Source organism: Styela clava, chromosome 6 (genome assembly GCF_964204865.1).
Source record: "Styela clava chromosome 6, kaStyClav1.hap1.2, whole genome shotgun sequence".
Classification (NCBI taxonomy): domain Eukaryota; kingdom Metazoa; phylum Chordata; class Ascidiacea; order Stolidobranchia; family Styelidae; genus Styela; species Styela clava.
Window position 1 is genome coordinate 1629446 of NC_135255.1, and position 27170 is coordinate 1656615.

The window sequence follows — 27170 nt, forward strand, 5'->3', positions numbered from 1 at the left end:
AGAGAACAGTACCGTGTGATACAAATGAGAAATATTTAACTGGCTGTTCATAGTCGTTAAAAGCAATGTAATATCAATATGTTTATGAGTTTGTTTAGATGGGCACATATCCTCTATTTTGGCTGGTATTTAGGGAAGGTAAACACGTAGTTCTTCTTCAACGGTTTTCGGTTTGTTATCAGTGTGATCTTTTTCTTATCGTGCCATTAGGCTCAAAACGATTTTCTGGTATTTCAGAGATCGTCTTGAACGATTTTCATTATTACATATTGATGGCCGATCAGCAATACTTTGAAATTCAAATTTAGGCAGCCTCTCGGACTTATGGTTTTGGTTTTATATGACATTTGTCAGTTTTTATCAGTGTCTTTAAAATTTAGACATAAATCTTTCTCGCCTGAAAAATTCTCCGTGTAGCCTACTTCTACCTTTCACTAAGTTTATTGCTTTTTTTAAGAGTATTCTACAAGCTGACTTTTGCAAACTGTATCAAAATCAATATTTTGTTCTCGAATATCCAAGCAGCTGCATTTTGCTGTTTAGTCATCGTTTCAAGACATAAACTAGGAGGTCCGTTCCTGTGGAAACGTTTATCGCATGTAACAGAATCTTCTTATAAACTAATTACGTGCCTGATGGATTTGGATTACTTTTTGTTGTCAAGGGAATGCCAAGGGAATATGCCTCACGGATCACCCAGAGACAATGCATAACAAAATGTAAAATGTAAAATCTATGGATCACCGGTGTTTCGCGGAACGCCGGTTGAAAATCACAGATATAACGCACCATGTTCGATGCCTCTCGTGCAATTTTCAGTTCATGTCGCATGTGGGATTTGTTAGTCAGTTATTTGTTTCAGATACCTGCCTATGTGTTAATGCGTGTAGCGGATGTTTTCAACTGAATTATGAATATAATAATAATTACAAGTAACTCGTGTCTTCCAGGGTGGAAAAATGTTTCATTTTGTAGAGTGAGTATTTCTGGCAACACTAGTCTCATAACTTATCTCATCTGACGTTGGCATAGCAACACGCAACAACAGCCTGTGCGTCTTTGACCTTTCACCTCATCGATACAAAAAAAGCGAATACAATAAATAAACAAAGATTTCACTTCGCAATGGTATTGACCGACGCTCGCGTTCAGGCCACTAGTTTGCGTCGACTCGCTCGGGCTTTGGTTCGCGTTACTGGGATACCGTACTGGATTACAGGTTTATCTGGGCTTCAAAAGCCTGAGTATCCATATAGCCGTTTGATTTTCCTAAATACCAGGCGCAAAACTTGATTGAGATCATGCGCGATACTGGCCTTATATTGCTAAGTTCGATTATTCAGATATTAAATTACTAGAAAGGGCAGATAAGCAGTTTACCTTCTGCTCCAATAACTGAATAAACTGATAAATGATATCAGATTACTGGACCACACAGATTTATTAAATATTTACAGATAGCCTATATCCGGCTTAATAAACTAAATTGGGAGGTTTCCCTTACTCCAAAAATCAATCTCCTAGTACAGTAGTATTCTAGTCCAAAACGTCTGAACGTTACCGGTATCTGTATATCCAGATATCAAGCTGTTATTGAATTTATCACTGTACCGGTAAGATTGTGCGAAGTGTATCAGCCCAATAAATTTATTTAAGGTTAGTCTATTATCAGATTATAACAGAGTGTATTATTCAACATTAAGCAGTGAATCAGATTATAGTATACATACCTACATCAAAACACAGTCCATTATAGTCAAGATTTGGGGTCTACCCCTTTGATATTGGCGTTCAAACCTCAAAAGCATTGAAGTCAAGCGCTTCCGCAATAAGTTACCGGTATATCAGCTGTACTGTGAAATAACTTCAGGACTTGGAGATTTCTCCAGCTAGAGTTTTTGTACAGATGCATTACTGTATTAGGGTACTGTAAAGGTAGAGTTTTATGAATATAATATTTATGGGTTTCATTTTGTTGTCGGTCGGGTTTGTGCAATGCAGAGAGGGCCAAAAATTGGTCATTTTTAAATATGTGTGTTAATAAGCCTCCCAGGAGGAATGGTTCAATATTATAATTCATTGTATCATGAATCTTGGAAACTTTTGAGTTTCGAATACAATAACACAGTAAGAATGTAATTATGTCACAAAAAGAAACAATTTTACATTATTGAAATGTGAAATTTTTCTCCAAAAAAGAATTTGAAAATATAAAAATAAGTCACCATTATAAAATAGTAGCTGGCATTACTGAACATGATTGTTCTGATTTGATTAGTGCGGCATATTAGACTTTCTTCGTGTGTCTTTAAATTTCAGGAAACTGGTTCGTTTGTTTGCTCTTTCAATATTTGCACATGTGTGATTGTGTCAGATAGCTCATGGTTATGACATCAGCAATATTTTAAATGGCCTTAATAATATCTTTTGTTGTAATATCTGGATATAGTTCTATTTTGAATTTAATTTCCAATTTTTCTAAATGGATCAATTCTTTGTATATGTCTAATTATACAATTAAAATTTCGCATAAATACCGCTCCAATTTAAAAAATAGTATATTCAACGAAAATGATTACATTTAGTTTACTTTTTTTAATTCAGAATAATAAAACATAAAAATTTCACACGTTAAACAAGTGAGATCGCATATCAAATTGGAATCCCTAACCATGGTTTAATTCCCTATATCTCATTGACATAGTAACATTCAGCAAGAAACTTATATCTTGTTTATAAAAACTATTGTTAATCTATTAGCTATTTACCCTATTACAGTGATATATGAATAATAACTAATAACTTTTTAACTTATATAAACTAAAACTGATTTTTGAATTTTCCTTTGTTACATATACTTATAAGTATTATGAATAATACCAATAGGGGCCAATAAGCATCATCACATTAGTAATGACAACATTCTATCCAACATTTCATATGGGAACAAAGTTAAAACTAAAGCATCCTCATGTTTATTTTTAGTTTTAGACGTAGAACAGATCATAATTTTTGTGGAATTTTTTGTTAATATAATATATGTGTAAATGCTATAATCGACGTAGTAAGGGATAGTACTGGATATAAGATTCATCAAATATACTAATTTATTTTAAAATAATTTGTTGAAGAGGTGTAAGCAACATTTTCAACAAGAAAAATGTATGGAGGCCTAGAAAGGTACCTTTCATTAAATTTTTTATATTTTGTATTTTTCGTTTATCATTCATTTTCAATTTTTATGATTTCGGGTCATAAAAAATAGGGGAAAACCAGAAACAAAGTGCAACAAAAATGGTGAATTCTCAGTTTGTTAAATGATGGCATCTAAGTAAACAATCCTGCATATACTAGGCTGCTTTTTCGGCATATATTCGTGATTCAAGTGACAGTAACACCAGGCAGATACTCATATTTTCATATAAACGACTAGTAGAATGATTCATCTCAATTTGAGAGGTCTGTAGAATTTGTTCTACTTATTACAGTTCAATCACTGATATTTGACGAATCCTTCTTGTTGATAATTCTTCTGTTCGGTTTATTCACCCTCGCCACAAGTCATGAACTTTATTCTGAATGCAAATACTAATTTATTATTTCTCTACCAGCCACAGATCGACACCAGCTTGGTCAAATCAAGCCCCACCTGGAAGGTGAGTGACAGTTGTCATTTGTTAGTTGTGTAAATTATTCAGGGTTTGATAATAAACAGATGTTGAAAAAATGATTTTTATAGCATGGGATGTTTGTTTTGTTGATTATTTGAAGGCAGGGCATGGTCATAAAAGCCTTTGATTAGACATTTGTCATGCAAGAGGCTTCCTATATATCAACATCCGTCACCAAGAGATTATGTCAATGGAAAATCTTTATCAATGTTTGTTAATTAAAAAAATTCTCAAATATTCAAAAATCTGAAATATTTAATATGCTATGTGCAACAGGAAATATTTTTTTACTCCAAAGAAATTGGTCAAAAATATTGTGGTTAAAATTCTGGAACTTTTATTATTTTTTTTCAGTATCATGGACAATGACAACATGAGACCTACATCTGCTATGAGCACAAAATCGGTTAGAGACAGAAAACTCGAAGAACAAGTATGTCTTTATATTTCCATCTGTAATCCACTCAACAACCACACTCACACATTTGAAACATTGAACTGACTTGCTGTTCTTATAATGTTCAAGACAGTGTTTTTTTTTCATAAATTTTAATTCAATTAATATTTTTGCAGAAAAATAGAGAAGAACATCATCAGAGACGAAGAAAGCAGGAACAGATGATGATGAAGCCTACAGGCCAACCAAGATTAGGTTCTGCTGGACGATCACGACCTTCTACTGCCAATCGACTTCGAGAGGAAAAAAAGAATATTGATAGTTTTAATACAAATAATAAATTTAATCATGGCAAGTAATATCATTCGCTACTCATTTGAAATAAATTGTTGTATTTATATGAAAAAATTTATATGAATGCTATGCACGCTACTATTTTTAACTGACAGTCAAATTTTGAAATTGATCCTCTTACAAATTTTGAAAATAATCAAAATTTTTTGAGTATAAATGAGTTAAAATAATCACAATCCTATCAAACTATGAAAGTGCAATGATGTTTAAAGCGAATTTATACTTTTGACTTTGAACTGAGTTTGAAATAATTTCTTTAAATTCACAGGTAAAAATGGCTATGACAATCTTGCCATCGAATCTGATGATGAAAACCAACCAAATATCATAACAGTGAAAACAAGTAACAACCCCATCGTAGCTTCAGATACCCATCGAAAGAAGAAAACTCCCTCAATTCAAGACATTGAAACACCCTCACCTGTTTTGCTTTCTGGAAGGCGGACAGACACACAGAGAAAAATGGAAGAAGCAGGTAACATTACAATATTAGTTTCTGGGTGGTTGCCTTTTTTAAATTTTTTATTGTTGAACTGTGCAATTCAAGTTTACTCAAATATAGTATCTCTTTAACTATACATTTAAATGTGTTTTTTCAGACGATCAACCTTGTAATTTTATGGTTATGATGCTATTTATCTTGAGCGCACCATCTCATTACAATTCATGCTCACAATATTTCTAAGAACATAAACCATATTTTCAGGCGAATCACGAGTATTTTTGGTGCTTTGCAAACACTGGTGTTACTTGCTTGTTGACATTCAAAACATCATTCATGTAGGCGTTTTACTAAAATTCTGTTTCGCTGAAATATTTAGGCATACCGTATTTCACATACATAATGGATTAAGAGATGCGTTTGTGGCCAAATCTGTTTACCTGATCTCCTTTCTGGAAACTACTCATGAACAACACAAATAACCTTTGTCTATGTTTTAAAATACATCAGACGTAAGAAAATGTTGATGAATACATGAATATTCAATGCACATATAATGCAAAATTTATTCAGCATGAAAAATGAGCAAAAATCTCAATGATTATAGCAATTTGCAACTTTTTTATCATGCTTGACTTATTGGAGTTTCCGACTTTAGTTTCTTCATAAAAAATATGTTTGATCAAGCATGGACCACGATAAAATGTACCATCGTCTTTTATATGACATATTTTTTTAACACATAGCTAGTGTACCTTTAAGTTTTTGCAGTTAGGTTAAGTACTGTCAAGTGTGGAGTGAATAATCCATTTTTCTCATATGTAATCGAAACTTTCATTTACAATTGAGACGCACCGTACTTTGCCACACTAATCTAATGTGTTTTAGTTTAGTGGGGTCGGCTGAAAACAGAAGGTGCGGTCTCCACTTTCCCATAAAATATTCAACGGCAGCAATCGTGCGCAGCGAACCAATGACGATCCCCGCAATTCAACTTTGTCTGCCCTATTATTTTCGGAAAGTTTCTATGTCGCTTCGCTCATGGACTGCATTATAGTAATAAAGAGCGCGTCATTTTTTCGTTAACGAACTGATACATAATTAAACGGAATACCTCTCCATGCGTCGGACTTTGGCATGGTGTTTGTATGTGTAACAATCCTGATTCCAGTGATTGTACAATTTTGCTTCGTAACCTTCCACATCGTCTCTAATTGTGCAGGTGCTACTCGCGCGGGGTAGCGATAAATAGTACCTGATCGCTTCGTTTATTATCAGCCAGTCATCTAGAACATTCGTGATCTCGATACGAAACAGGTCACGTGAAACGTTTCTAGAAATACAGTTTCAGTTAGTTACCCATGTAACTTTCAATGCGAAAAATATGAATATGCGGTCATTACCGATTCTGTTACTTGAATTTATTCTAAAACTTCACAAATTTTGTTGTTGCATAACTTTTTTTTTAGCTTCGTTTTCATTAAAAATTATTACCGGTAAATTAAATTTCAAGATTGAAAGCGCGTGGATGACAATCGCCATTTTAAAATCTTGTCTAGCTTTAATAGTGACTATTAACGATGTATGCGCGTGTGCAATCGATTGATTTTCCCTATTACAGGAAAGAATACAGGAAATAATTGATGGTCCCATTGGGTATTTATTTGCTCATGAGAGATTTAAGTGTTCATAACTTTTTAAATTTTCCAGTTCCTCAATCCCGCTTTTTTGTTATACAAGTACCGCAAACAATTTACTGCGTTCTACTTAAATGTTTAACGACATAATATGTGTTGGCAAACACTTTCTTGACACCCAAATGTGAAACACATCGCAAGTGGCCGTGATAATCTTAAGAATCCCGGACGAAACTAGGTTCTATTTAACCAATGGTACGTCACTCAAATAACATGTCTCAGGATTTAATTGTATTAACCAAGTGACAAAGCGTAAAAATTTATGCCTAGTTTAAAACTGAAATCTGGTATGATTTAAAACAGATAACTGTTTTTACGGCTATGGTATATTAAAACAAATTGAATATTGTCAAAAACAGCCTAATAAGTTTAGTCCCACGAAATGAAAATTATGTAACAAATCTTATACAGCTTCGAGAGAGCGAATTAAATCGCCCCAACCTGTGCCATTCTACGATGAACCTGTTGATGACGACAATTTCAAATTCCCACAAGGAGCATGTTTTGAACCGGAAGGTTCTGCGTAATTCGTAGATTACCGTGATAAATGTGTAGAAGATATTTTTGAATTAATCGAATTCTTTTTCATGTTCTATCTACCTTATCAGACAAAATAGAGGCTTTGGTATGTTCTGATATGGTATTCACATGAAAATGTATCAATTTTTCTTCGGGGAATTCTCAGCTTTAGTCTGTGAAGCTTGTGAACTTTTCAATATGTTTGTTTTTGTGTACTAATAATACTTGTTGATTGCCCTAGTATACTAATAGATGAATTCAACCAATATATTTACTCGACTACCATAAGGCAAATATATTGTTTATGGTTCGTATTGTATTGATTTTTTTTTCGATGACGAAAACAGCTGTGACAATAGAATTAGTGTGTCTGACGATGTTGTATTATCCTATAGTGTAATTTCTGCTTCGGACGCCCTGGTTAGTGATAGTTGTAAATCGTAATATTGCAAACATATATTGTATGCTTCGCAAATAAGTATGACTGTAGCAAATTTGATAGTAGCTTTTGGACCAATTATTTATACCATATCTGTAAACTGCAATTTATAGATATGGTATAAATAATTGGCCCAAACGCTACTACCCCCGTCCCTCCCACTTTGAGAATTCTAGGCTACGCCCCTGAACTAGGGATCGAACCGGGAATGACAGCATAGGCGATCACATTAATTTTTTTGGTGTGCAGAAGTTGTTTACTCAGTTTTATTTTCTGTAAATTTAACTTCCTAAAGATAAAATCTTTTCGAAGAACAAATCGAAAAATAATGAAGTATCGGAACCAACTATCGGTCTTCAATCAAAACACAATAATCGTCAAAAAGTCATTAATCCAGGATAAGATTTTTGAAATTCAACATATCTAGACGAAAAAACATGTCTAACGTTTGATTAATGAGTTTTTAATCGCTTTGGCAATTTTGTGCGACAAATATCAACTTTGATGTGCGAAAACCGTAAATTTTTGTCAAATCAAAGTTTTTTGACGTGATTTGATTAGCTTGAGTAATGCGGAAAGTTCGTAATGTCGCCGGACGCTCTGATTTTTACCTTAAATGACTCTGCAAATTTTTATTTATCTGTCTAGGACTAGGTAGATTTATTCGATCTTCGAAGCAATTTCTTCCGTTCTTCGAATGTTTATAGAATTTAATTTTCTTCAAATTCCGAATTGAAGTGTATCAAAATAAAACCGTAATTTTTACAATTAAAATCAGGAATAAATTATATCAATCTATCATAGAATAACATTTTAAATATATATAATAAATATCTTTTCCATTCATATTTCACAGTTCGTCATTGTTCGTTGTGATGGTTTGTATGTCTTCTTTGTCATATTTTAGTAGTATTACACCCGAAACTATATACAGAATATTCTGTGGTTGATTGAATGTTTTGATCGTTAATCGATTCCGGCATTTAGTTTTGTCAATCAAGAGATATTGACTGTCCGTTGTATTGTCACAACACAATGAATATCAGATATAACTCGTTTGCCAGGTATATCATAAACTCTATAAATTTGACCTGCTGTAAAAGTATTGCGCTTTGTTTGACCAGATGTCTTTTTTTGTCCCAATTTTAATAAACTATGATTTTTGTAGATATATATAGAAGAGAAAATGACGGAACTCTTGACTAATTGTTATAAATGTATATGAACATGATTACAACTTCTTTTAAATCCAAGAATATCAGTTTCAAGCCTTTAATTGCGAAAAATTGATTGAATCTTCATTATGCAACGGAAGGATTGTTATCGTTTCCCGTCATCGCAGGAGAACGGGCGCCAAAGGCCGTCATACGTCTGCTTTTTTGAACAGTCCAGCTGAAACACAAATCTCTGTTTCATTAATTGCAAGATAATCCTGGCCGGTAATCCAAAAATACCCGATTTACCGATTCTTAACATATGGTGTTGTATCGTTCTCATTCTAATAAGGTAACAACGCAATCTTACAATGTGCTTTCAGGATAAAATAGATCCGATCGATATGTAGCGAGTTAAAAAAAGATATGTCGATGCTATTACACAAAATCGACCTGTAGCAAACGCACTATTAAAATAAATGTCAAACTCACTCGTTTATCAGAGTAATTATATTGCGTAAATTGTTTAATAAAATATCTCTTTATTGGTATACATAAATTTCGAATTATAGTTTTTTTTAATGTGTAAATTAACATGCAATAATATACTCTTTATGATGTATAGTATAAATTTCTCTCACCGCAAATATCGATTTAAAAATGCATTTCGTGTTCGCCGTTCGTAATACTCTAATCTAGGTAGGTTCGAATGGGGTTTGTCGAGTTTATCTGGAATAAATAACATCAAAAGGTTATCTGTTGTGCCAATCCTATGGTTATGGACCATATTCACAACCTCGCATACTTTCAAAGATTATAATTGTGATCACATGCATTGCCTTATTTTCCTTTCAAATTCATTCGCATTCCACATGTATAGAAACTGTTCCGACCAATTTAGGGAAAAAAATTATCTTTTTCAGTTCTAGTTATTTTCATATTTCAAATGATTTAGTTTTAGACAATAGTGAACATACGCATGTCGATGTCCTTCTTGGTATTTTATTATTGTGCTCCGTGCTAAATTCATCTATGTGTTGTTGTTTTTATTATTATAGCAATTATACTGCTTTATTTTTGTCTTTCGTTAAACGAACTACGCATTTTTGTAACTCAAGAAAATCACCCCAATGAATTTTTCATGTGACGAAATGAAAACATTAAAAATTAAAATTTTAAGCTTAAAAAATCATATTCATACCTCAGCAGAAGATTTTTTACTCAACAGCAATTATAAAACACCTGTCTATTTGACGTGACAACAATACTCAATATTAATAAGGGTATTATTAGTAGAATATAAGAGGGAAGACGTGGTGATTCATTTCGTTCAATTAAACGACGAACGTGATAGAAACAACGTCGTCATACGCTCCTAAAGAATTGTACAACGAAACGCGCTGGAAAATGTCAACACGTGATAAACGTTCTTTGTTATGGGGTTTGGGTGAGTAGTTGGAATATAATAATAATAATGGTTTAACGAGTTAGTATTTTATAGATTCCAGTGTGGTATCTGGGGCCTACTTTTTCTATAGTAATTGGAAAACTAATGCAATTTAAATTGCCTAAAATCTTGATTGGGGATTGGTAAGGTCGTAGCGTGATATTAATTTCCCTTATACCTTACAGAACAGATTATTATTTTAGGAAATCAACTATACATTATTCTAAACTGGTGGGATTCAATTTTAAATAGGTCCATACCGCAAATATCTTTTAACGTTGTTGTGACTCGTGATATAAATTTATCGTCCTTCGTTTCCAACCAATATAAACAAAAACGAACATACCGGTACATTTTCTCGTTTGCATCGTGATCGATTTCTAGAATAAATTAGGCCAATATTGGACATTGTGGACAATTAGACCGGGACTTTTTTTCGCATTCGTATTAGCTATTTAATATCCGGTGTGTTAAACATCACGTGTTTTTTGCGAAGTAGTTGAAAGTGTGTGTTCGCCTTTGTTCATTGTCTACGTTGTTATTTGTCGTTATGCTGTAGCAACGTTTACAGGAAAGACAAATACTTGTTTTGGACACGACTTGAGTTCGGTGACTATCGTTTTCTTTTATCGTTTACCATAAAAATTATCGTAATGAAATTGCAATATTTTGGCCACGAGTTATGGATTGAATACAAAAATATTGGTTGAGTTTGTGTTTTTATACCATGTAATGACGCTTTCGAAGTATCTGAAGCGCACTTTTCTAGAATAAGGTACTTTCGCAGATACTCGACAAAGAATTTACCACTGAAGCCTTTGTTCAATTGAAATGAAATCGAGTCTAAACAAAAGCGTATACACGTCTTGTAATTTATTCGCTTGGACGCTTTGTAATCCAGGCTAGGATGCTACGTACATCAATGGTCGCATTTTTAAGGTGCCAAGTATAATCCATACAAGAAGGGCGATTAATTGTGTTGTTTTTAACCAACGTCCTTGTGGAATTTCATTGTTTGGCCCTAAACAAAGGTGCTTAGTGTGTTTATATGATAGTATTGGCGTGCCTACATCACATCACACGCGCCAAGGATTATATTGTTTAGATGCTTGCCTCGCCATGATTTGAATTGAACATGAATTCCTTAATTTATTTGTAATTTAGGATGCCTTCTCTACTTAACACTACAATGAAATTTTTTATATGGGCCTTCATGTTAAACCAATTGCATATTTTTGGTTGAAGTAGATAGCAGATGTGGAATAGTTTGTGGGGAAAGATTCTTGTTGAATCCAAATTACAACACCTAACTCTGCTATCTTCTTGCCTTTTTTTCAACTGAATTTTTTTTTATAATTTTCATGACATATATTACAAGACAACAAAGACAATTTACCTCAGAAAAACAGAAATTCGTACAATTTTCAAATTTTTTTCATGAAATGTAAATTAATTTGAAATTTTTTATCAATATTTTGGGTATCTCTCTTTTTGAACCTGAATTGTGTAATGGAGGTTGGAACGATTGCAGACTGTTGAATGGCCATTATACAGTAAAAATTAAATAGTATGGATCAACAATCAAGATCTTTTGACCTTCAATTTATTTACCTTGGTTGCTGCCATGTTTATGAATGTCCTAAATTGTTATCTACTTTGACGTAATCAAGTTGAATTTGACTTGGTTAATGTGATTTTAATGACCTATGACAATTGTGAAACCAAATTTTTATGAGTTTGGTGTCAATGAAAATAATAAACAATCTCCAGAAAATCACTTCCAGAATGGCCGCAAAAACTCATTAGGCACGATTTTAAATACCATAACCAAACGAGCCGCGCAAGTTAGTTTTGTTCATGACACGCAAGTGTTAACATCATGTTCAAACGGTGTCATGTATGTTATAAAAATTTTAGTAGCTCTTTTTTAACTTATTCCCGTACTATTTTGTGAAATAGCACGGAACATAGTACACTTAAAAGAAACATCTCGAAACCTAGTCTTCTTCATAATGTACAAAGTTCATGATTTTCAAATTATTATTGTGGAGTATTGAGAGAACAATCTCAAGTCAGGAGATCTTGAAAATCATGCAATACGTAAAATTCAGTAGTAACCCCCAAATTTAGACAAGTCCGGTAATTGTAAGATTTTGCTGCTTTCATATATAAATTGCTGATAGGTTATAAATTAAATAATAGACATTGACATACCATGTGATTTTCTATTATGAAATTGAGGTGTTTCAAATAGGTTTAGTCTGTCGCATGGACCATGTAAACAAAACTACTTTGCTGATTTATTACAAACTTACTGATTTTGATGCTACCGCCATTAGTTGAATGTATGACTTTTCTAAAGATTATCATTCTTTGATAGTATTATTTTGACATGCCTGAAATGCATTCTATTCTCCAGTTATATAAACATAAGACAACATCAATGTTTATATTTATTTATAATGTAATCAAGGCTTGACGTCAATGCCGGCCTAACAAATCGCCATTTCATGCTACTCATGTAGTTGCAAGGTTTTAGTCTGTGTGAAATATTCAAATTTATATCTGAATGTCAATGTTGATTAATGACCTATCGTTATGTGGTTAACGAAGTGATCAGGTGATTTTTACAAAAAGGAATGCAGGAAAAACTAGTTCAGAGGATTGAGAATTTATTATGTTTAAAAAAGTACTTGGAAAAATCAGATAATAAACTGAATTTACAACTCAATCTCATGGTCGACAGCAATTTTTCTAAGAATTATTTTGAATGGCAATGGTCTATGTGGTTTCAACTGTCTATAACTTACTGTATAACATAGTCATGGTGTATGTTAAATCTTACAGAGAAAAATTTGACATATTTAACCACTATTTTAAAAATTTTATTTAAATTAAAAAATTATGACACAACAAAAATTCTATTGTTTTGATTGAATATTTATCTTTATTGTAGCATTGTTTTGGGCCTGTTTTATTCAAGTGTATGCTATATCAATAAAACTAGATTTAAATGTTTTGTACATTTGACAAAGTAATATAGAAATCAAGGAGTAGTATATTTTGTTGTCATGCTAACTTATTTTAAATAGATTTTAAACAATATCATATTACTTTATGTTCAGTATTCCCTTGTGTTTATAACACTTCCATTGTTTTATGGCATCCATTTCACTGCAAACCACACAAGCAGTGCTTATCATCATCAACAGTATATATTTTTCATTTCAATTCTCATTATTTGGGTACCATAGGATAGCTTTTAGGCAGTGATATTAGTACTGAGATTGCCTGATATATTGAAAAGTAAATTTCAGGAATTATATGGATATCACATATATATGATTGTTATTATGGCATCAAAAGATAATAATTATTCTCTTCAACATAATTCTAGGTTTAAAATCGATGCAAGATTTTCAAGAATTAGATGATGATGATGATGATGATTCAGATGAAACTGATGATGGATTCAAAATCGGGCCAAGACCTGAAACAGCATTATCTAAGAGGCCAAACTCATCCAGTGGAAGCAAGACAGATATCAAGGTATCTTACATCAACGATGGTTTGAGAGTTATTTTATTTTTTATGGTCACTTGAAATGGAAGACTTCAGTGTTCTAAGACTTTTTGTTCTTGTGTAAGCGAAATTATGAAAATTACCACAGCATTTAGAACCATGGCTTATTTCATGATTCGCATGGAGGAATTTAGTGTCAAATGGTTTGCATTCATTTCTTAATATTTAAGTATTGTGCAAATTATTCCTGTATGGCATCGCAGTGAAGCTCTACATTATTGGGTGTTCAGGCATATTGACAATAAGATTCAATCTGTCTAGATGGCCAGCCGATATTTCCGAAATAAGCGTAAAAATCCTTATCTCTGTCGTGGAAAATAGTTTTAAGAATGTTTACACATTGATGAGCTTTTCCGGTATGCAATCCCATCAGCTTTGATTTGTTTGCTTATTTGTATTGCCGATCAGCAACCATTTGAAGCTCTAATTTTCATTCATAATAAGCAGGTTCTCTCATTTTTATCACCGATAAAGTGTGTTCTATATTTAGAAATTTTTGTTGGATATATCAAGCTTTATTTTTAGACTTTCTGCATTATGTTTTTCTATCCTACAGATTTCAAATATCTCAAAAAGCACTAGTTTATGCTCAAATTACATTTAACATATTTTAAAATCTCCTATTATTTTCTCAATATTTCCATTTCATATCTTTCAATTGCTTCACTAATTTCCATCTGACATTGCTTTCATTTAGAATGATTAAGCACTCTAGCATTCAGGAGTTTTGATTTACAATATTCCAGAATTATTATCTTATACAAAGAAATCAATATACAAAATCGTATTCACATAGATGATAAAGTGTTTAAATAATCTGGTAATCATAGTAAGATAATTTTTCATCTTGAAGTTTAGTGTTTAGTGAGTGGAACAATGGTCAATATTACATTCTGTAGTATTGATATTTATTGTCACTTGCCACTGCCAGTATTTAATTGAACATGTGTCATCTTGTTAGACCATGAGGCCCTTTCCCCATGTCCTTAATTTCAACATCCTTGACCTTGCTTGAGAACCATGTGATTGACTGGGACGAAACATACCAACAATGTTCAACATGCAGAGATTAAATCTGCACTTTGCAAGCCATGTTTATATGGTAGAAATTTTGTTACTATGTATTGTTGAAAAAAAAAAAAATTTGGACGGATAGTGAATTCATTTTTATATTCCTAAATGACATTAATATGGTAATATCCATTCATACATTTTATACCCAGAGTTCACAAAATTCTCAACTATTAATGTATTCAGTTTCACAAACTTACTACCACATGCACTTTCTCCAACCTATTAAACTTTATCGTAATGTTATCAATAGCTATTAACAATGTATCAACTTTCCCTTTGACATTATCTCACCTCGTTTGCTTGTGAGGTCCATACGGAGCACAGGGAAAATGCGGTATTTATTATCTTATGTAACACATGCATATTATTAATAGTCCAGTCATGATGGGATGTTGGTAAATCAATTTATTATTTAGTTCTTTGATAATTTAAGTTTCCCATAGAATGTGCACTTTACTAGTTTTTTAAGCAGATAGAAATATTAAATTTTTTTTAACTCAGATTGACCGATGAATTACATCTACAAAAATTATGTGTTATGTCAGCTGGTATGTCATGAGCAGAAATCAGTTTCATAAATTTGAATTGCTAACATTTTTATGAGATGCTCTGACATATATCTCTAACCAAGTCTTTGAACAAGCTGACATTAATATATGTATATAGGAAATGGCTACGTTTTGAAAATACCACAACCTAACAATCATGACACTGTGTGACACATCATACCCAACTGATTACACCCAGGATGTGATAATCTGTCACAACTCAATTCAGGTTGTGATACAACTATTTTCATCCATACCCAACATGAACTGGTAACTGAAAAAAAACACCATATGATTAGGCCTCATTATCATCTTTCCTTCCCACTGGGATATTTAAATAAAAATCTTATCCTAAGTTAATAAATTTATCATAATATTTTCAATGAAAAAATTAGCATTTTTATGAATTTTCCCTGAAATGAAATATTTGAATATTTTCTTCAAGGCATACAATGATCGGAAAGTTAGCTGGGTAAACCAGCTTCCACCTGTTAGTCCATTAAGTCCAATCAGCGCTAAATCAACAGGAAGCAACAATGTATTTGTTGTCGATCCATCAATGGCCTTTGGTAGAGAAATTGAAGATGCAGATTTTTTCTCTATTTCGGATAATACGCATGGTGGAAAATCTTCTTCTACCAATATTCAATATCTCAACATCAATAGTGAAAAAGATAAGAACGACTTTGACAATCATCCACCTCCAACTGATCTTGGAACAATATTTAGTCCCACAGTGAGATAGAGTGCTTTAGGAATGTTCTTTGTAGAAATAGAGGATGCTAAAATTAGGTTTGACAAGATATTTAATATACTTAATGTTTGGGATCTTTATTGCAGTTAGCTCCACACTTCGATGCTTTGAGCTTGATTATGAATGTCTTGAATTAATGTTATCTTCTAGTTTGCAAAATATTAGTGTAAGGTTGTTTGATGTTTAACACAAGTTATGATTTGTAGGACAATTTCATATAATTGAAGTAACGAAGCAAAATGATTCTTAAATATTACGGTACTTGTAGAAAAATATTTTCAACTTAGAATTTACCGAAACATTAAAATTTGTGAATGAAAACCAGACTGCTCTGATTATCGTTTTTTTTAAACATAGATACAGATCAATCAGACCTAATTAGACAAATATTTTCAATTTTGCATGAATTATTGGTATGAATGCTGTCGACTTTTAGAACATACAGCTGGTATTGTGAGGATTGCTACAAATATAATATTCATTCGATATATTGAAATGAGTGTTAATTGAAAATATTGACTAACAAATATATCGATTTTTAATTATCACAACCCAGTTTTTGTTAAAGCTATCTTCCCATTCATGGAGCCTGTGATTCAGGAACTTAGGTGATCCAAGTTTGACAAATTAGCTTATTAATTAATCAATTTTTGTAATCACACATGTGGTTTCTGTTTTATTTTTTGTCTTGAGCCTGATTTAGTTTTTTAACTTTCTAGTAGCCACCTACTCACTAACTATATGTTTGTAATCATTTTTATTCCGCAGAAACAAATAACGAATGATACCATGTTACCGAGCAAAGAAAACTCGGATAAAACAGAGAAAGCGTTTGCCTTGCTAGATTTAGAAGAACCAGAATCAAGTTTCACAGATGCAAAATTGCCATCAGCAGTCATCAAACATAAAAATGATTTTAAAATACTACCTAAAAAACTGAATAAGCCAAATTATGAGATTCCAATAGCAGTTCCACTTCAGGACAACAGTGTAGATAACACATCAGAAGGTTGGACGTCAGGTGCATGTTGCAGCTCAGAAATTGACAATAACAGAGTAGATGAAAGTACAGAAGTTGAAGTAATCAGGAATGATGAGGGAAGATCGACTCCAGAAATGATTCTGGAAGCAGCTATGTATGTCAGATATGTTTTAATGTACAGAAAGTTAATCAAACGAAGAATATTTATTACTAAATGCAGCTTTTATTACTTATTATTTGTCTTAAGTTATTTTTATCACCGGTATATTGTGCTAAAAAGCTAACATTTATTCATATTTCTTAGTCCAGCACCAAGAAAAGTGAGCTCATCAAATAAAGAAAGTCGAATCAGTCAAGGTTATATTTTTCAGATTATGTTGGTACTGATTTTGAAGGTTCAATTAGAAGTGGTTTTTAGCATTCATTCATATTTATCCACAGAATCAATGAACAATACTTTCTTATTGTGACAAAAACTTAATATGTATGATAGAACATGATTCTCAACTTAGTGAATAGACTGATTATTCTGTTTTACTACTTAATTCTTCTGCTATTTATATTATCAAGGATTATTTATAAAATTGATATAACATAATTGTTTGGAAACAATTTACTGTACACCAATAATGCATTTTCAGATGAACCTGTTTTTATACCTGAAAGAGAAAAACGATGTAGAGTTTATCAAATAATTGCAGAACTGAGACATGTTTTAGTGAGAATGCAACGAAGAATTTTAGCAGTTCATAATGCTGGCCCCACTACACCATCGTATATCGACAAGAGTGAGGAAGTCACAAATCCTTTATTGGACGCAGAGGCTTGTAGAAGTCTTGTGAGAGACAATGAAGAGGATTGGTGTTTGGTGACCTCCCTCTGTGGCGAGTTGCATGGGTTCGTTACACTCAACAAGAGTGCCGCATTCTTCTATAGAGATGACAAAACTAAGTTTCCTATAAAAAATGATCATGCGGTTGTAACAGCATCGCGAGCTGTTAGGGCCATTTTAAATTCTGATGATTCATTGACCAAAGTAATTGAAACTTTGGAAGATTTATGGATGGAATTTAAATATACGGGTGAAAAAGCTTTTATCAGTGCAGAAAATTTTGAAACGTTAGCATCATATGATCAAGCAATAGCACTAGACAGGAGTGAAAGAGAATTACATGAGAATTTTTCAAAGAAGATGAGTGAGGTACATAGAAAGTTTTTCACTGATAAGAGGCCAGTGGGAGAAGTGAAGAAGATAACTCATAGATCAGGCAGAGTTTCCACAATGCATCCCCCTGCTATTAAGGTGTGAGTCATATATTTCGTGTTTTATTAATGACAAATTCAGTTCAAGGCATTTATAGCATGAGTTATAGATAGAAGTAGACTCGAGGTGTCGCATCAAGGATATATGACCTGTGAAGTCATTCCACATCTAATTATAGATATCAAATATAGGAAGCATCTAATTAAGCCGCTAATAATGTGTTTGCTTAGGTATTTTGAGAAAACTTAACAAGTATACTGTTTTATGTACGGTAATCTGCTATAAATAAATGTTTGGTTTGGGTATGATTTTTTGTCAGTTATGATTTACATCATTAATATCGTAGTTAATTTTCTAGTTGATTTTTTCTATTGTGTTCTGTTTGTTTGCATTATTTCTCGATTTTGTGATGATTTTATAGTTTTATTTTGTATATAGTTATCTATACTACCAATAATGAATTTGATGGGGAACATGGCAATACAAAACAATTTATTTTGAATTCCAGAGTTTGGATGAAAGGCCTGGAAGTAGTGGAGGAAGATTTGCTCCTCCTGGCATGGATCTGGAAGATTTAGAAGGATTTGCACATACTCCTGCACCTCAAGTAACCTTATATTATTTATATACTGGTGCATATTTATGCACTCTCTTTACTTCTATAAGGTAATATTATTTATCTAGTGTTAGTCGACATTATTGACAAAAATAACTCATTACACAAAAGTATTATACCTATTCAATGACTTTGTTCTCTTCAACTTCAACTGAAATTCATCTTTTCATTTTCTTATAAAATAATCTCATTTTAACACAATATGGAGATGGTCATAAAGTAACTTTTATTACACCTACTAATTCTGCCGATATATATTTTTTATAAGTTTTTTTCCTTTATTACCAGGGCTACACTGTGAAATGTCGAATTACTCGTGACAAGCGTGGGGTTGATAAACATGCTTATCCGACTTATTATCTTCACTATGAAAGAGATGATGGTAGAAAGGTATTTCTATCCTCATTTTAAATTTGTATGTTCCCTTGTTCTGTTTGCTGTAAATGTGATCGATTTACTTGTTTCATTTTTATTACCAAAAATAAATTCAGTCATTGTATCATAATTCTTTAACTCTGTGTATAATGTAGAAACCAGTATGTTGTGATTTTTTTCAATGTTTATTTAGAGTTCAAGATCAGCCTTTGCAAGGCAGGCAGTGGGATTTCTTCATGTTATTATTTCATGGTTGTAAATGTAATGACTAAATATTGGAAGATATTATGTAGCCTACATATCTACATTACATCCATTTGGGATTTCCGTACAGGAAACTTCATGACTTTTTATAATCCCTATTTAGGTATTTTTACTCGCTGGAAGGAAACGAAAAAGAAGCAAAACGTCAAATTATTTGATATCCATTGATGCAACAGACCTTTCAAGAGGAGGAGAATCGTATATAGGTAATTTCTATAGTCAAGTCACGATTTAAAGTAACTAATTTCATTGAATGAATGAATCTACTGAACATCACTGGAAATTGAAAAGACACCACATAACCATTAGCATTGGCATACACTTACAATAACTAAACAAGAACTAAATTGGATTAGTAACAAACTTACAAGTGCACTTATGACAAATCAAAGCAATGTATATAAAAAACAATTTATATTAGGCGATAAATATGGCAATTTTATTCCAATCAGCTGCTGTGGAAATTTTCTAGTCAATTTTCACCTATTTACGCAAGTAGATGAATTGAAACAGTTTTGTCATCACTAACATATTATTGTCATTCAGGCAAATTACGTTCTAATGTAATGGGAACGAAATTCACAATATACGACCATGGAATAAAATTCGGAAAGCCTGGAGTGGCTCCAGATCGAAGTAATTTAAGAGAAGAGCTTGTTTCTGTCTGTTATGAAACTAATGTTCTGGGATTCAAGGTACTGTGATTTGTAATCTATTTTTATTATCCCTTTTGCAAAGCCCGAACGTTGATTGTTAAATTTTATTCTCATGCTTGCTACGCTACACATTTTGAAATGCAGAAGTTATAACAAATCATATAACGTCGAAATTTGGGGCTCCAGAAGTATGTGTACTTACATACCTACTTTACATCAAGTTGTGTAAAGGGGACTGAAACCTATGGGCAGGCGGTGTATATTCATTTGGATAACACAGATAGTCCCTAACTCGTAATAGAACTAAAATAAGAAATATCGGAATAAAATTATGGCCTAACTCTAACCTGGTACACACTACGGAGTACCCAAAATTTCGAGCTCCAGAAGTATGTGCACCAATATGGCGCACAACCTGAACGCATTATTTGTACTAGGTTTAGGGTTCAGGTTGTGTGCCATGCATCTGGGGCGCCCAAAATTTTGTATTCTACCTACAGAGGATAATGTGATTTTTAATCATATCTTGAGTTTTCAAGACTGCCGAGAGATATAAAGCTAGTACGTTAGTGAACTTAGTAGAAATCTACCCCAAAATAATTTTCCAAGTTTTGCATATCAACAGACTAACTTATACTCGAACCTACGAATCATGTGTTACAGTACACGATCATTACCTGCGGCTTTGACGAAAATAAAATAATCTTTTTTAACAGGGACCTCGTAAAATGACTGTCATCATTCCTGGTATGAATAATAATCACCAACGAGTACAATTCAAACCTATGGATGTAAGTTATTTAGCTTTTTTATTGTGGTATTTCATAATATAGTTATAAAAAACTTCTCATGCTCTCTCACATACTGTTTGTGTGGTATTTTCATACATACTTTAACATTGTGGCAAAATACATTTGCCGGAAATCACTACTCACGGTACTTGAATGGCAGGTTGAACGTCAGCTTACTTCATAGATTAATTGTTTGTATTCGCACTTACCAAATATGATTCAAGTGATTCTTCGAACAGTACATTGCAGCTATCCATAAAGGCATTTAATAGGCCACATAAAATCCACTTCGCACACAACATTCTCTTTGTTTATTTTTGAGTTGCTATGTTTGTTATTTGATAAGATATGGCTCAGGAACCTTAATCTGTTTGGATTTTTGATTTATTGTATGTTAAGTAGGTAATAATTAAACTGAATTTCAGTTTATTGCGAACATGATAAAATCTATTTCTGCTGTTGTTAGCTCTCGCTCAAGTAGGGATATTGTTAGAAGTAAAATTGAAACTAACTTGACTCGAGGTTATTTGGGATTAGGAACAATAATTCTTGAGATGAATATTTTTATTAATTTAAACTAAAAGGGAGTCTGTATCACACATAACGCCTCAAACGAGGCTCCCGATGAGCTGCTTTTGATGTACAGACTGGAATCTTTCTGGTTCGGCATAGTCTACCCAATTTGTACCCGGGGGTTGAACCCCATGATCCCCCACCATTTATTTTAATCTGTTAAGTAATTTGAGTAATCTTGTATTTTAATGGCTAAATTTCAAATATTCTGTATCTTTCATACTCATTTTATTTTTCTTTGTGCATATTCAGGACAGAGAAACTATATTGTCTCGATGGCAAAATAAAAACATGGATAATCTGATTGAACTGAGCAATAAAACACCTGTATGGAACGAAGGTAATATTATTAGATTTTTAAATTTGCTGAGGAAAAACTTACTAGTTAGGAATGCAGGTAATAAAATACTATTTTCAGGAATTGAAGTGAATTAGTATATTTAAATTGAATAGCATTCTCCTTTACACATAGCTTTGTAAACACTTTGCCTCAGCAGTTATTTACAACTTGATTTTACGACTGTAAAAGCCATCTTAAATTTTTCAGCTACCATAATGAGTATATTCTTGTGTATACTGGTTGTAAGTTACCTGTGCAGCACTGTCTATAGATACTGAACATTACACTTTCCTTAAATACATTTCATACAATTTCTTTAAAAAATATTTTAGCATTCTCTTGCGCATGACATATTTGTAAAATATTCATGAAGTTTTGTATGAAGTGAAAGTAGAATATCCATCATACTGATATACATCTGACGATATATATCAGTGTAGTGCATATGGCAATTTCACTTTGCAAATAAGGTAATCTAAAAATTTGTAAACGAAAATGGATATTTCAATATTTTCCATAGCTAGAATTCATTCTTATATTTTATTTTAAATAGTTACTTATGTCTATGAATTTAAGTCAGATCTAAAAGTTGGAACTTCTGTCTGCCCTTTTGGTTTTGTACTTTTGACTTTACTGGATATAGCTGTGAGTTTATTTCATTTTTTTTTCAGAAACACAATCTTATGTTCTCAACTTTCGTGGACGAGTGACACAGGCTTCAGTCAAAAATTTCCAAATTGTGCACCAGAGTGATCGTAAGTATCTCAAAATATTGATTTAATTTTGCAATAACTAGTTGTTTTAATATTAAACCTCTCTGGTACACCTTTTTTATTATTAAAGTATAAATCAGTAGGAGCCCGAAAATTGAGCCTGTTTTCTAGATTAGGGTTTCCCAAACTAGGGTCCGTGGACCCCTGGCAGTCCGTGATTACTGCACAAGGGTTCCGCAACAATATGGAAAAAGTCTGATCGGTCTTTAAGGATTGCTTTTAATCACAAAGCCCTTGCGTTGCTTTGGTTGAGCGTTGCAGACAAATATTCCTTGCTGTCAGAAAAGGCAATTAAAATTTATTGCCTTTTGCAATGACCTGCATGTGTGAGGCAGCGTTTCCAGCTCTTACCAATATGATGACAAAATATAAGTCGAGACTTGTGCTTATCACAAATTGCTCTGAGAGTCGAGAAATTGTGCAGTGAAAAGCAAACTCAATCCATCACATTAATGTCGTTTGTATTGTTGTGTTGTGAATGAAACATTATCTTTTATCATTGCTTTTGTACAGAAATTGATACAGCATAGGATGGGGGTCCGTCAAAACTAAGATTCACAAATAGGGGTCTGCAGCTCAAAATGTTTGGAAAACTGATCTAGACCAAGTCCAATAGACCTTGACAGACGGGTCAAAATTACAATTGGGTATATATATAGTAAGCCTTGTTTCTCATGCTTCCGTACAGTTGACTATTTCTATTCACTTTTTTTACTGACCAGATTCCTATACTTTGTACTTACAGCTGACTACATTGTGATGCAATTTGGCCGTGTAGCAGAAGATGTCTTCACACTCGATTACAATTACCCAATGTGTGCACTGCAGGCTTTTGCTATAGCACTTTCGAGTTTTGATGGAAAATTGGCCTGCGAATAAAAGTTGACTATATCAAACTCCATGGTGGAATTAAATTAAACATTAATATTTTAAAGATCATATTTGGCCAAACTCAAATATGAAAGTGTTACTACATACATAATTACTGATAATCATTTGTCTGACCAAGGAAAAAGCTAGGAAGGTTTGATTCATTGACATTGCCAGGCGCAATGAGCATTGCCAAATAGCCTCATGTTACATCTTTTTCCGTTGGGCAGGCACATTGCACTGATAATAAAAAGCCAAGCGAATATCTTTTTTGTTTATAGATATATATATATAAATGTGTGTATACTTATTCCTTTTATCAATTGATGCAACTTTCATATTAGAATTTTAATGTTTAATTATATTTTTGCGTCATTAAAGCATGGAATTTTCTTCAACAAATTGATTTGGTACCAATCCCCATATCGATATATTCTATACATCAATCTAAAATTTATCATCGTACTATCCATAAGTCGGTATCATATTTTCTATTGCGAATTTTTTTTTTATCAAAGTGTAAAGTAAAATCACAGTCTTTTATTGGCGAGTAAAGCTTTTAGAATATTGTGCATTTGATTTGATTTCTACGTAAAGGACAACATATTTGATACATACTTTTCCCTTCATATTTGGAATCATGAAGAAATTTGCAGTCACTAGTGAAGCCAACTATAGGCAAACTAAGCAAAACAAAAATTTAGAATGAAATAAATTTCTACAAACCGTAATGCTAAAAATCAAAACTTAAAATCAGGAAAAAAACTTATACTTATGGTCGACAGATAATTCAAACTCTCTTATCTGTGGTCACATATGATGATAAATTTTTGATTGCATCTATAGAAAAGCATCCCTAGAGTTCAACTTATTTTTGAGAAGTTTTATTCATCTTGTCCAGTAACCAGAAAACACTCCTTACACTTGTGTTAGAGCTTATTAGCTGGATTACGCAATGACATAATCTATCTAGATCAGCTTTTTTATTAGGTGTCTATTCATGCCAAACTATGATTGCACAGGACAGCTCATTATTTGCAACATGAGAACCAGCCTTTGTAATTGCTGCATCCTTTTGATCAAAGTGTGTTAGACTAGAATTTTTTCTGACAAATGATTTATATTAAGTTTATATATTTCTGCTATTTGTCCAATCTTTGGATAAAACGAATACAGTACATGTTTCTTCTTTCTATTGACCTATTTTTGTCACTTAACAGTTTTATTTACAACTCTTCTTTATCTTGGCCCTTCATTAGTGTACAATGTTCAATGTATGTTGTAGTACTTAACTGGACTTGTTATATTATGGTATGTGCGGTACATTCAGGGTCAAGTTGGCCAAGTACAGTATTTTCTTCATTACTTTGTACAAATTAGCGAGTGCTATACTGAATTGCTAACATGGTTTTAAATAAACTGATCTATACATCCTAGAAAATCATTGAAATGCTCAAAAATGGTCTGCATGTATTTATCAGTTCATCGAATGAAGTATAAAATATTTTCTTTGGTTGACTTTCACTGACCAATAAAGTTTCCATCAATATATGCCATGTCTTATTTTGCAAAGTATAACAGAGCGAGTCGAATCATTTGATTCATTCCATACAAGAGCATTGGTATCTGTCCAAGAGTTCAAATTGATTTCAATACTATTAGTATGGCTGTTTCGATACAAGTAATAGTGATTAATTGTGCTGTTCCACTCCGCCTAATGTAGTAGAGACAGTCAAACTCCACTTTCGTTTTATTTGGGGATGAACAAAATATTTTTCCTCCTAATTTACAACTCACATTTGGATTTACAAATTGCTTCAAAGACAATTAAATAAACCCTTGTTTTAGTTATATGGACCAATTTTTTATTTTTAATAAACCTTGAATGAAAAGCCATGCATGTATTTCAAATATATTCACATTAGTCCGTTTTTGTTTATCTGAGCACAGTTCTACATTAAATTAAAACTATTTTTTTACTGTTGATTTTTGTAATGTTAATTTTATCTTTCGGGTAATAAATATTTTGTCACCAGATTTATTTTTGTTTTGCTAGTTTTTAAGCATGAAGTTATTTTCTCAAACAATTTTAGTGTTTTCATAATGTATTGTTGTTCTAGATATTTCTTTTTCATTGAACTTCAGTTCTAAATTCAAACCCAAATACGATATCCCGAATTCTGGTTACTATTGGTGCTGGTTTTACTGAATTTTATTTAATTCTAAAACAATATTTGCCTCTTTATTGTTACCTATAGTCACCCTTGAAGGTTATTTCATCGTACTTTTCTAATTCCCTTCATTCACCCAAAAACATCCTTGTTCTCATTCTGCCCACAGACATTATTATTCATTATTTTCAAGCACTGATGTAGACCAAGTGCCTACCAGTGATTATACACATGACTGATTTTTTTCCACCGAAAAACTTCAAAATGTTTTTTTACATCTACAATTTTGTTGATAACAGTTGATGATTTGATTTGGCTGAAGATCACCGAATGAATAGTGAGGAATGACTAGGCTCTTTTATTCCTTTGCTCTTTACTTGTTTTACACATGAGCAGTCCTGTTCATGTACCTTCATCTGATGGCATGCGCTTACAACAATATTCAGTATTCGTAGGGACTGAATGCAATACTTAGCAAATATGGGGCATTGTTGGAAATGTTAAATTGAAACTTTGAAATCCCTTCTACACATAGCTTATTTTCAAACTAAATTTCTAACTTGGTATGCCAAATATAATGACAAGATGACGGAATGTTACGCCCGTAATTCTAAACCAGAATGTTTGGTATTGTGAGATAATATCGTTGTGAACTGGTATAAATATGTCGGTTCAACCAGCTCTTTAGAGTTAAAGTAAAATCTCATTGTATGAAAATGTAATATTATGTATTTTATTAATAAATGAGCATCTGCTTACAGAAAATTCCTACTTAATTGCTAAGGTCTCTATAGTAGCCATACATCCTGGAGTCGTGTGTCACCGTTCATTGTGATGTGTTAGTAGTACGCTAACAGTTGGTTCAATGGGAACCACTGAATCTTGTCTGGGATTCGAAGTCCCGTGGTGGATAGTTTAATAACAAAAAATTGCGAGACGCTTGGTTGGTGGGGTTTCGCATGGCCGTGGTGGTGGGAAAGTGGGCTGGTAGCAGAAACCGTAGTGATTCGCCATATTATTAGGATTTTCCTTTCACGACATGAATGAGGACTTGGGAAATAATTGATTCTGCATTCGTGGTATGAAAAATTGTCGGTGCACGTGACGGAAATTCGGGAACGTTGTCAAACTTCAAATAAGGTTGGAATCTGCGACATAAAAATGAAACTATAATCAGGATTTAATCTTGTAAGCGCTGGAATAATATTTGGCTGTGTCGCACATGCAGGGGCAGAGTAAATACTAACAATAAAGTGATCTGATATCAGGAAATCCTGATGTGATTTAGTGTATACGTTTCAGGTTGAACATAAACAAACAGTAAATAATTACGGAATTCAAAACCAGGTGTACAATCGGTAGGACCGCAATGCTCAAAAGCGACATAAGTGTTTCCTCAATCAGCATAACAGGCGAT

At 32.7% G+C, this 27170-nt stretch overlaps 1 protein-coding gene across 3 annotated transcripts; it reads left to right on the forward strand.

Moving 5' to 3' along the window:
* Nucleotides 1–2957: 2957 nt before the first annotated feature.
* Nucleotides 2958–26521, forward strand: LOC120330645 (protein king tubby-like). 3 transcript variants are annotated; one of them, XM_039397520.2, is made up of 17 exons: nt 2958–3180; nt 3612–3656; nt 4026–4104; nt 4245–4419; nt 4691–4897; nt 13518–13669; nt 16847–17214; nt 17365–17417; nt 17702–18363; nt 18833–18931; nt 19229–19330; nt 19683–19785; nt 20126–20274; nt 20952–21026; nt 21852–21939; nt 22611–22694; nt 23458–26521. In XM_039397520.2, the coding sequence occupies exons 1-17, from the start codon at nt 3161–3163 to the stop codon at nt 23589–23591; spliced, it is 2595 nt and encodes an 864-aa protein (XP_039253454.1). In that variant the 5' UTR covers nt 2958–3160; the 3' UTR covers nt 23592–26521. The 3 variants fall into 3 exon arrangements, with proteins under 3 accessions (XP_039253454.1, XP_077969606.1, XP_039253455.1); XM_078113480.1 differs by lacking the exons at nt 16847–17214; nt 17365–17417; nt 17702–18363 and adding an exon at nt 15770–16060 and having other exon boundaries at nt 2960–3180; XM_039397521.2 differs by lacking the exons at nt 2958–3180; nt 3612–3656; nt 4026–4104; nt 4245–4419; nt 4691–4897 and adding an exon at nt 9931–10120.
* Nucleotides 26522–27170: the final 649 nt, after the last annotated feature.

Excerpts from the sequence above, each read along its gene's own strand:
- LOC120330645 (XM_039397520.2), top strand. The coding sequence starts at position 3,161 with ATGTATGGAGGCCTAGAAAG. Across the intron at positions 4,420-4,690 it reads AAATAATAAATTTAATCATG|GTAAAAATGGCTATGACAAT; the intron begins GCAAGTAATATC and ends TTAAATTCACAG. Across the intron at positions 19,331-19,682 it reads AAAGAGATGATGGTAGAAAG|GTATTTTTACTCGCTGGAAG; the intron begins GTATTTCTATCC and ends ATCCCTATTTAG.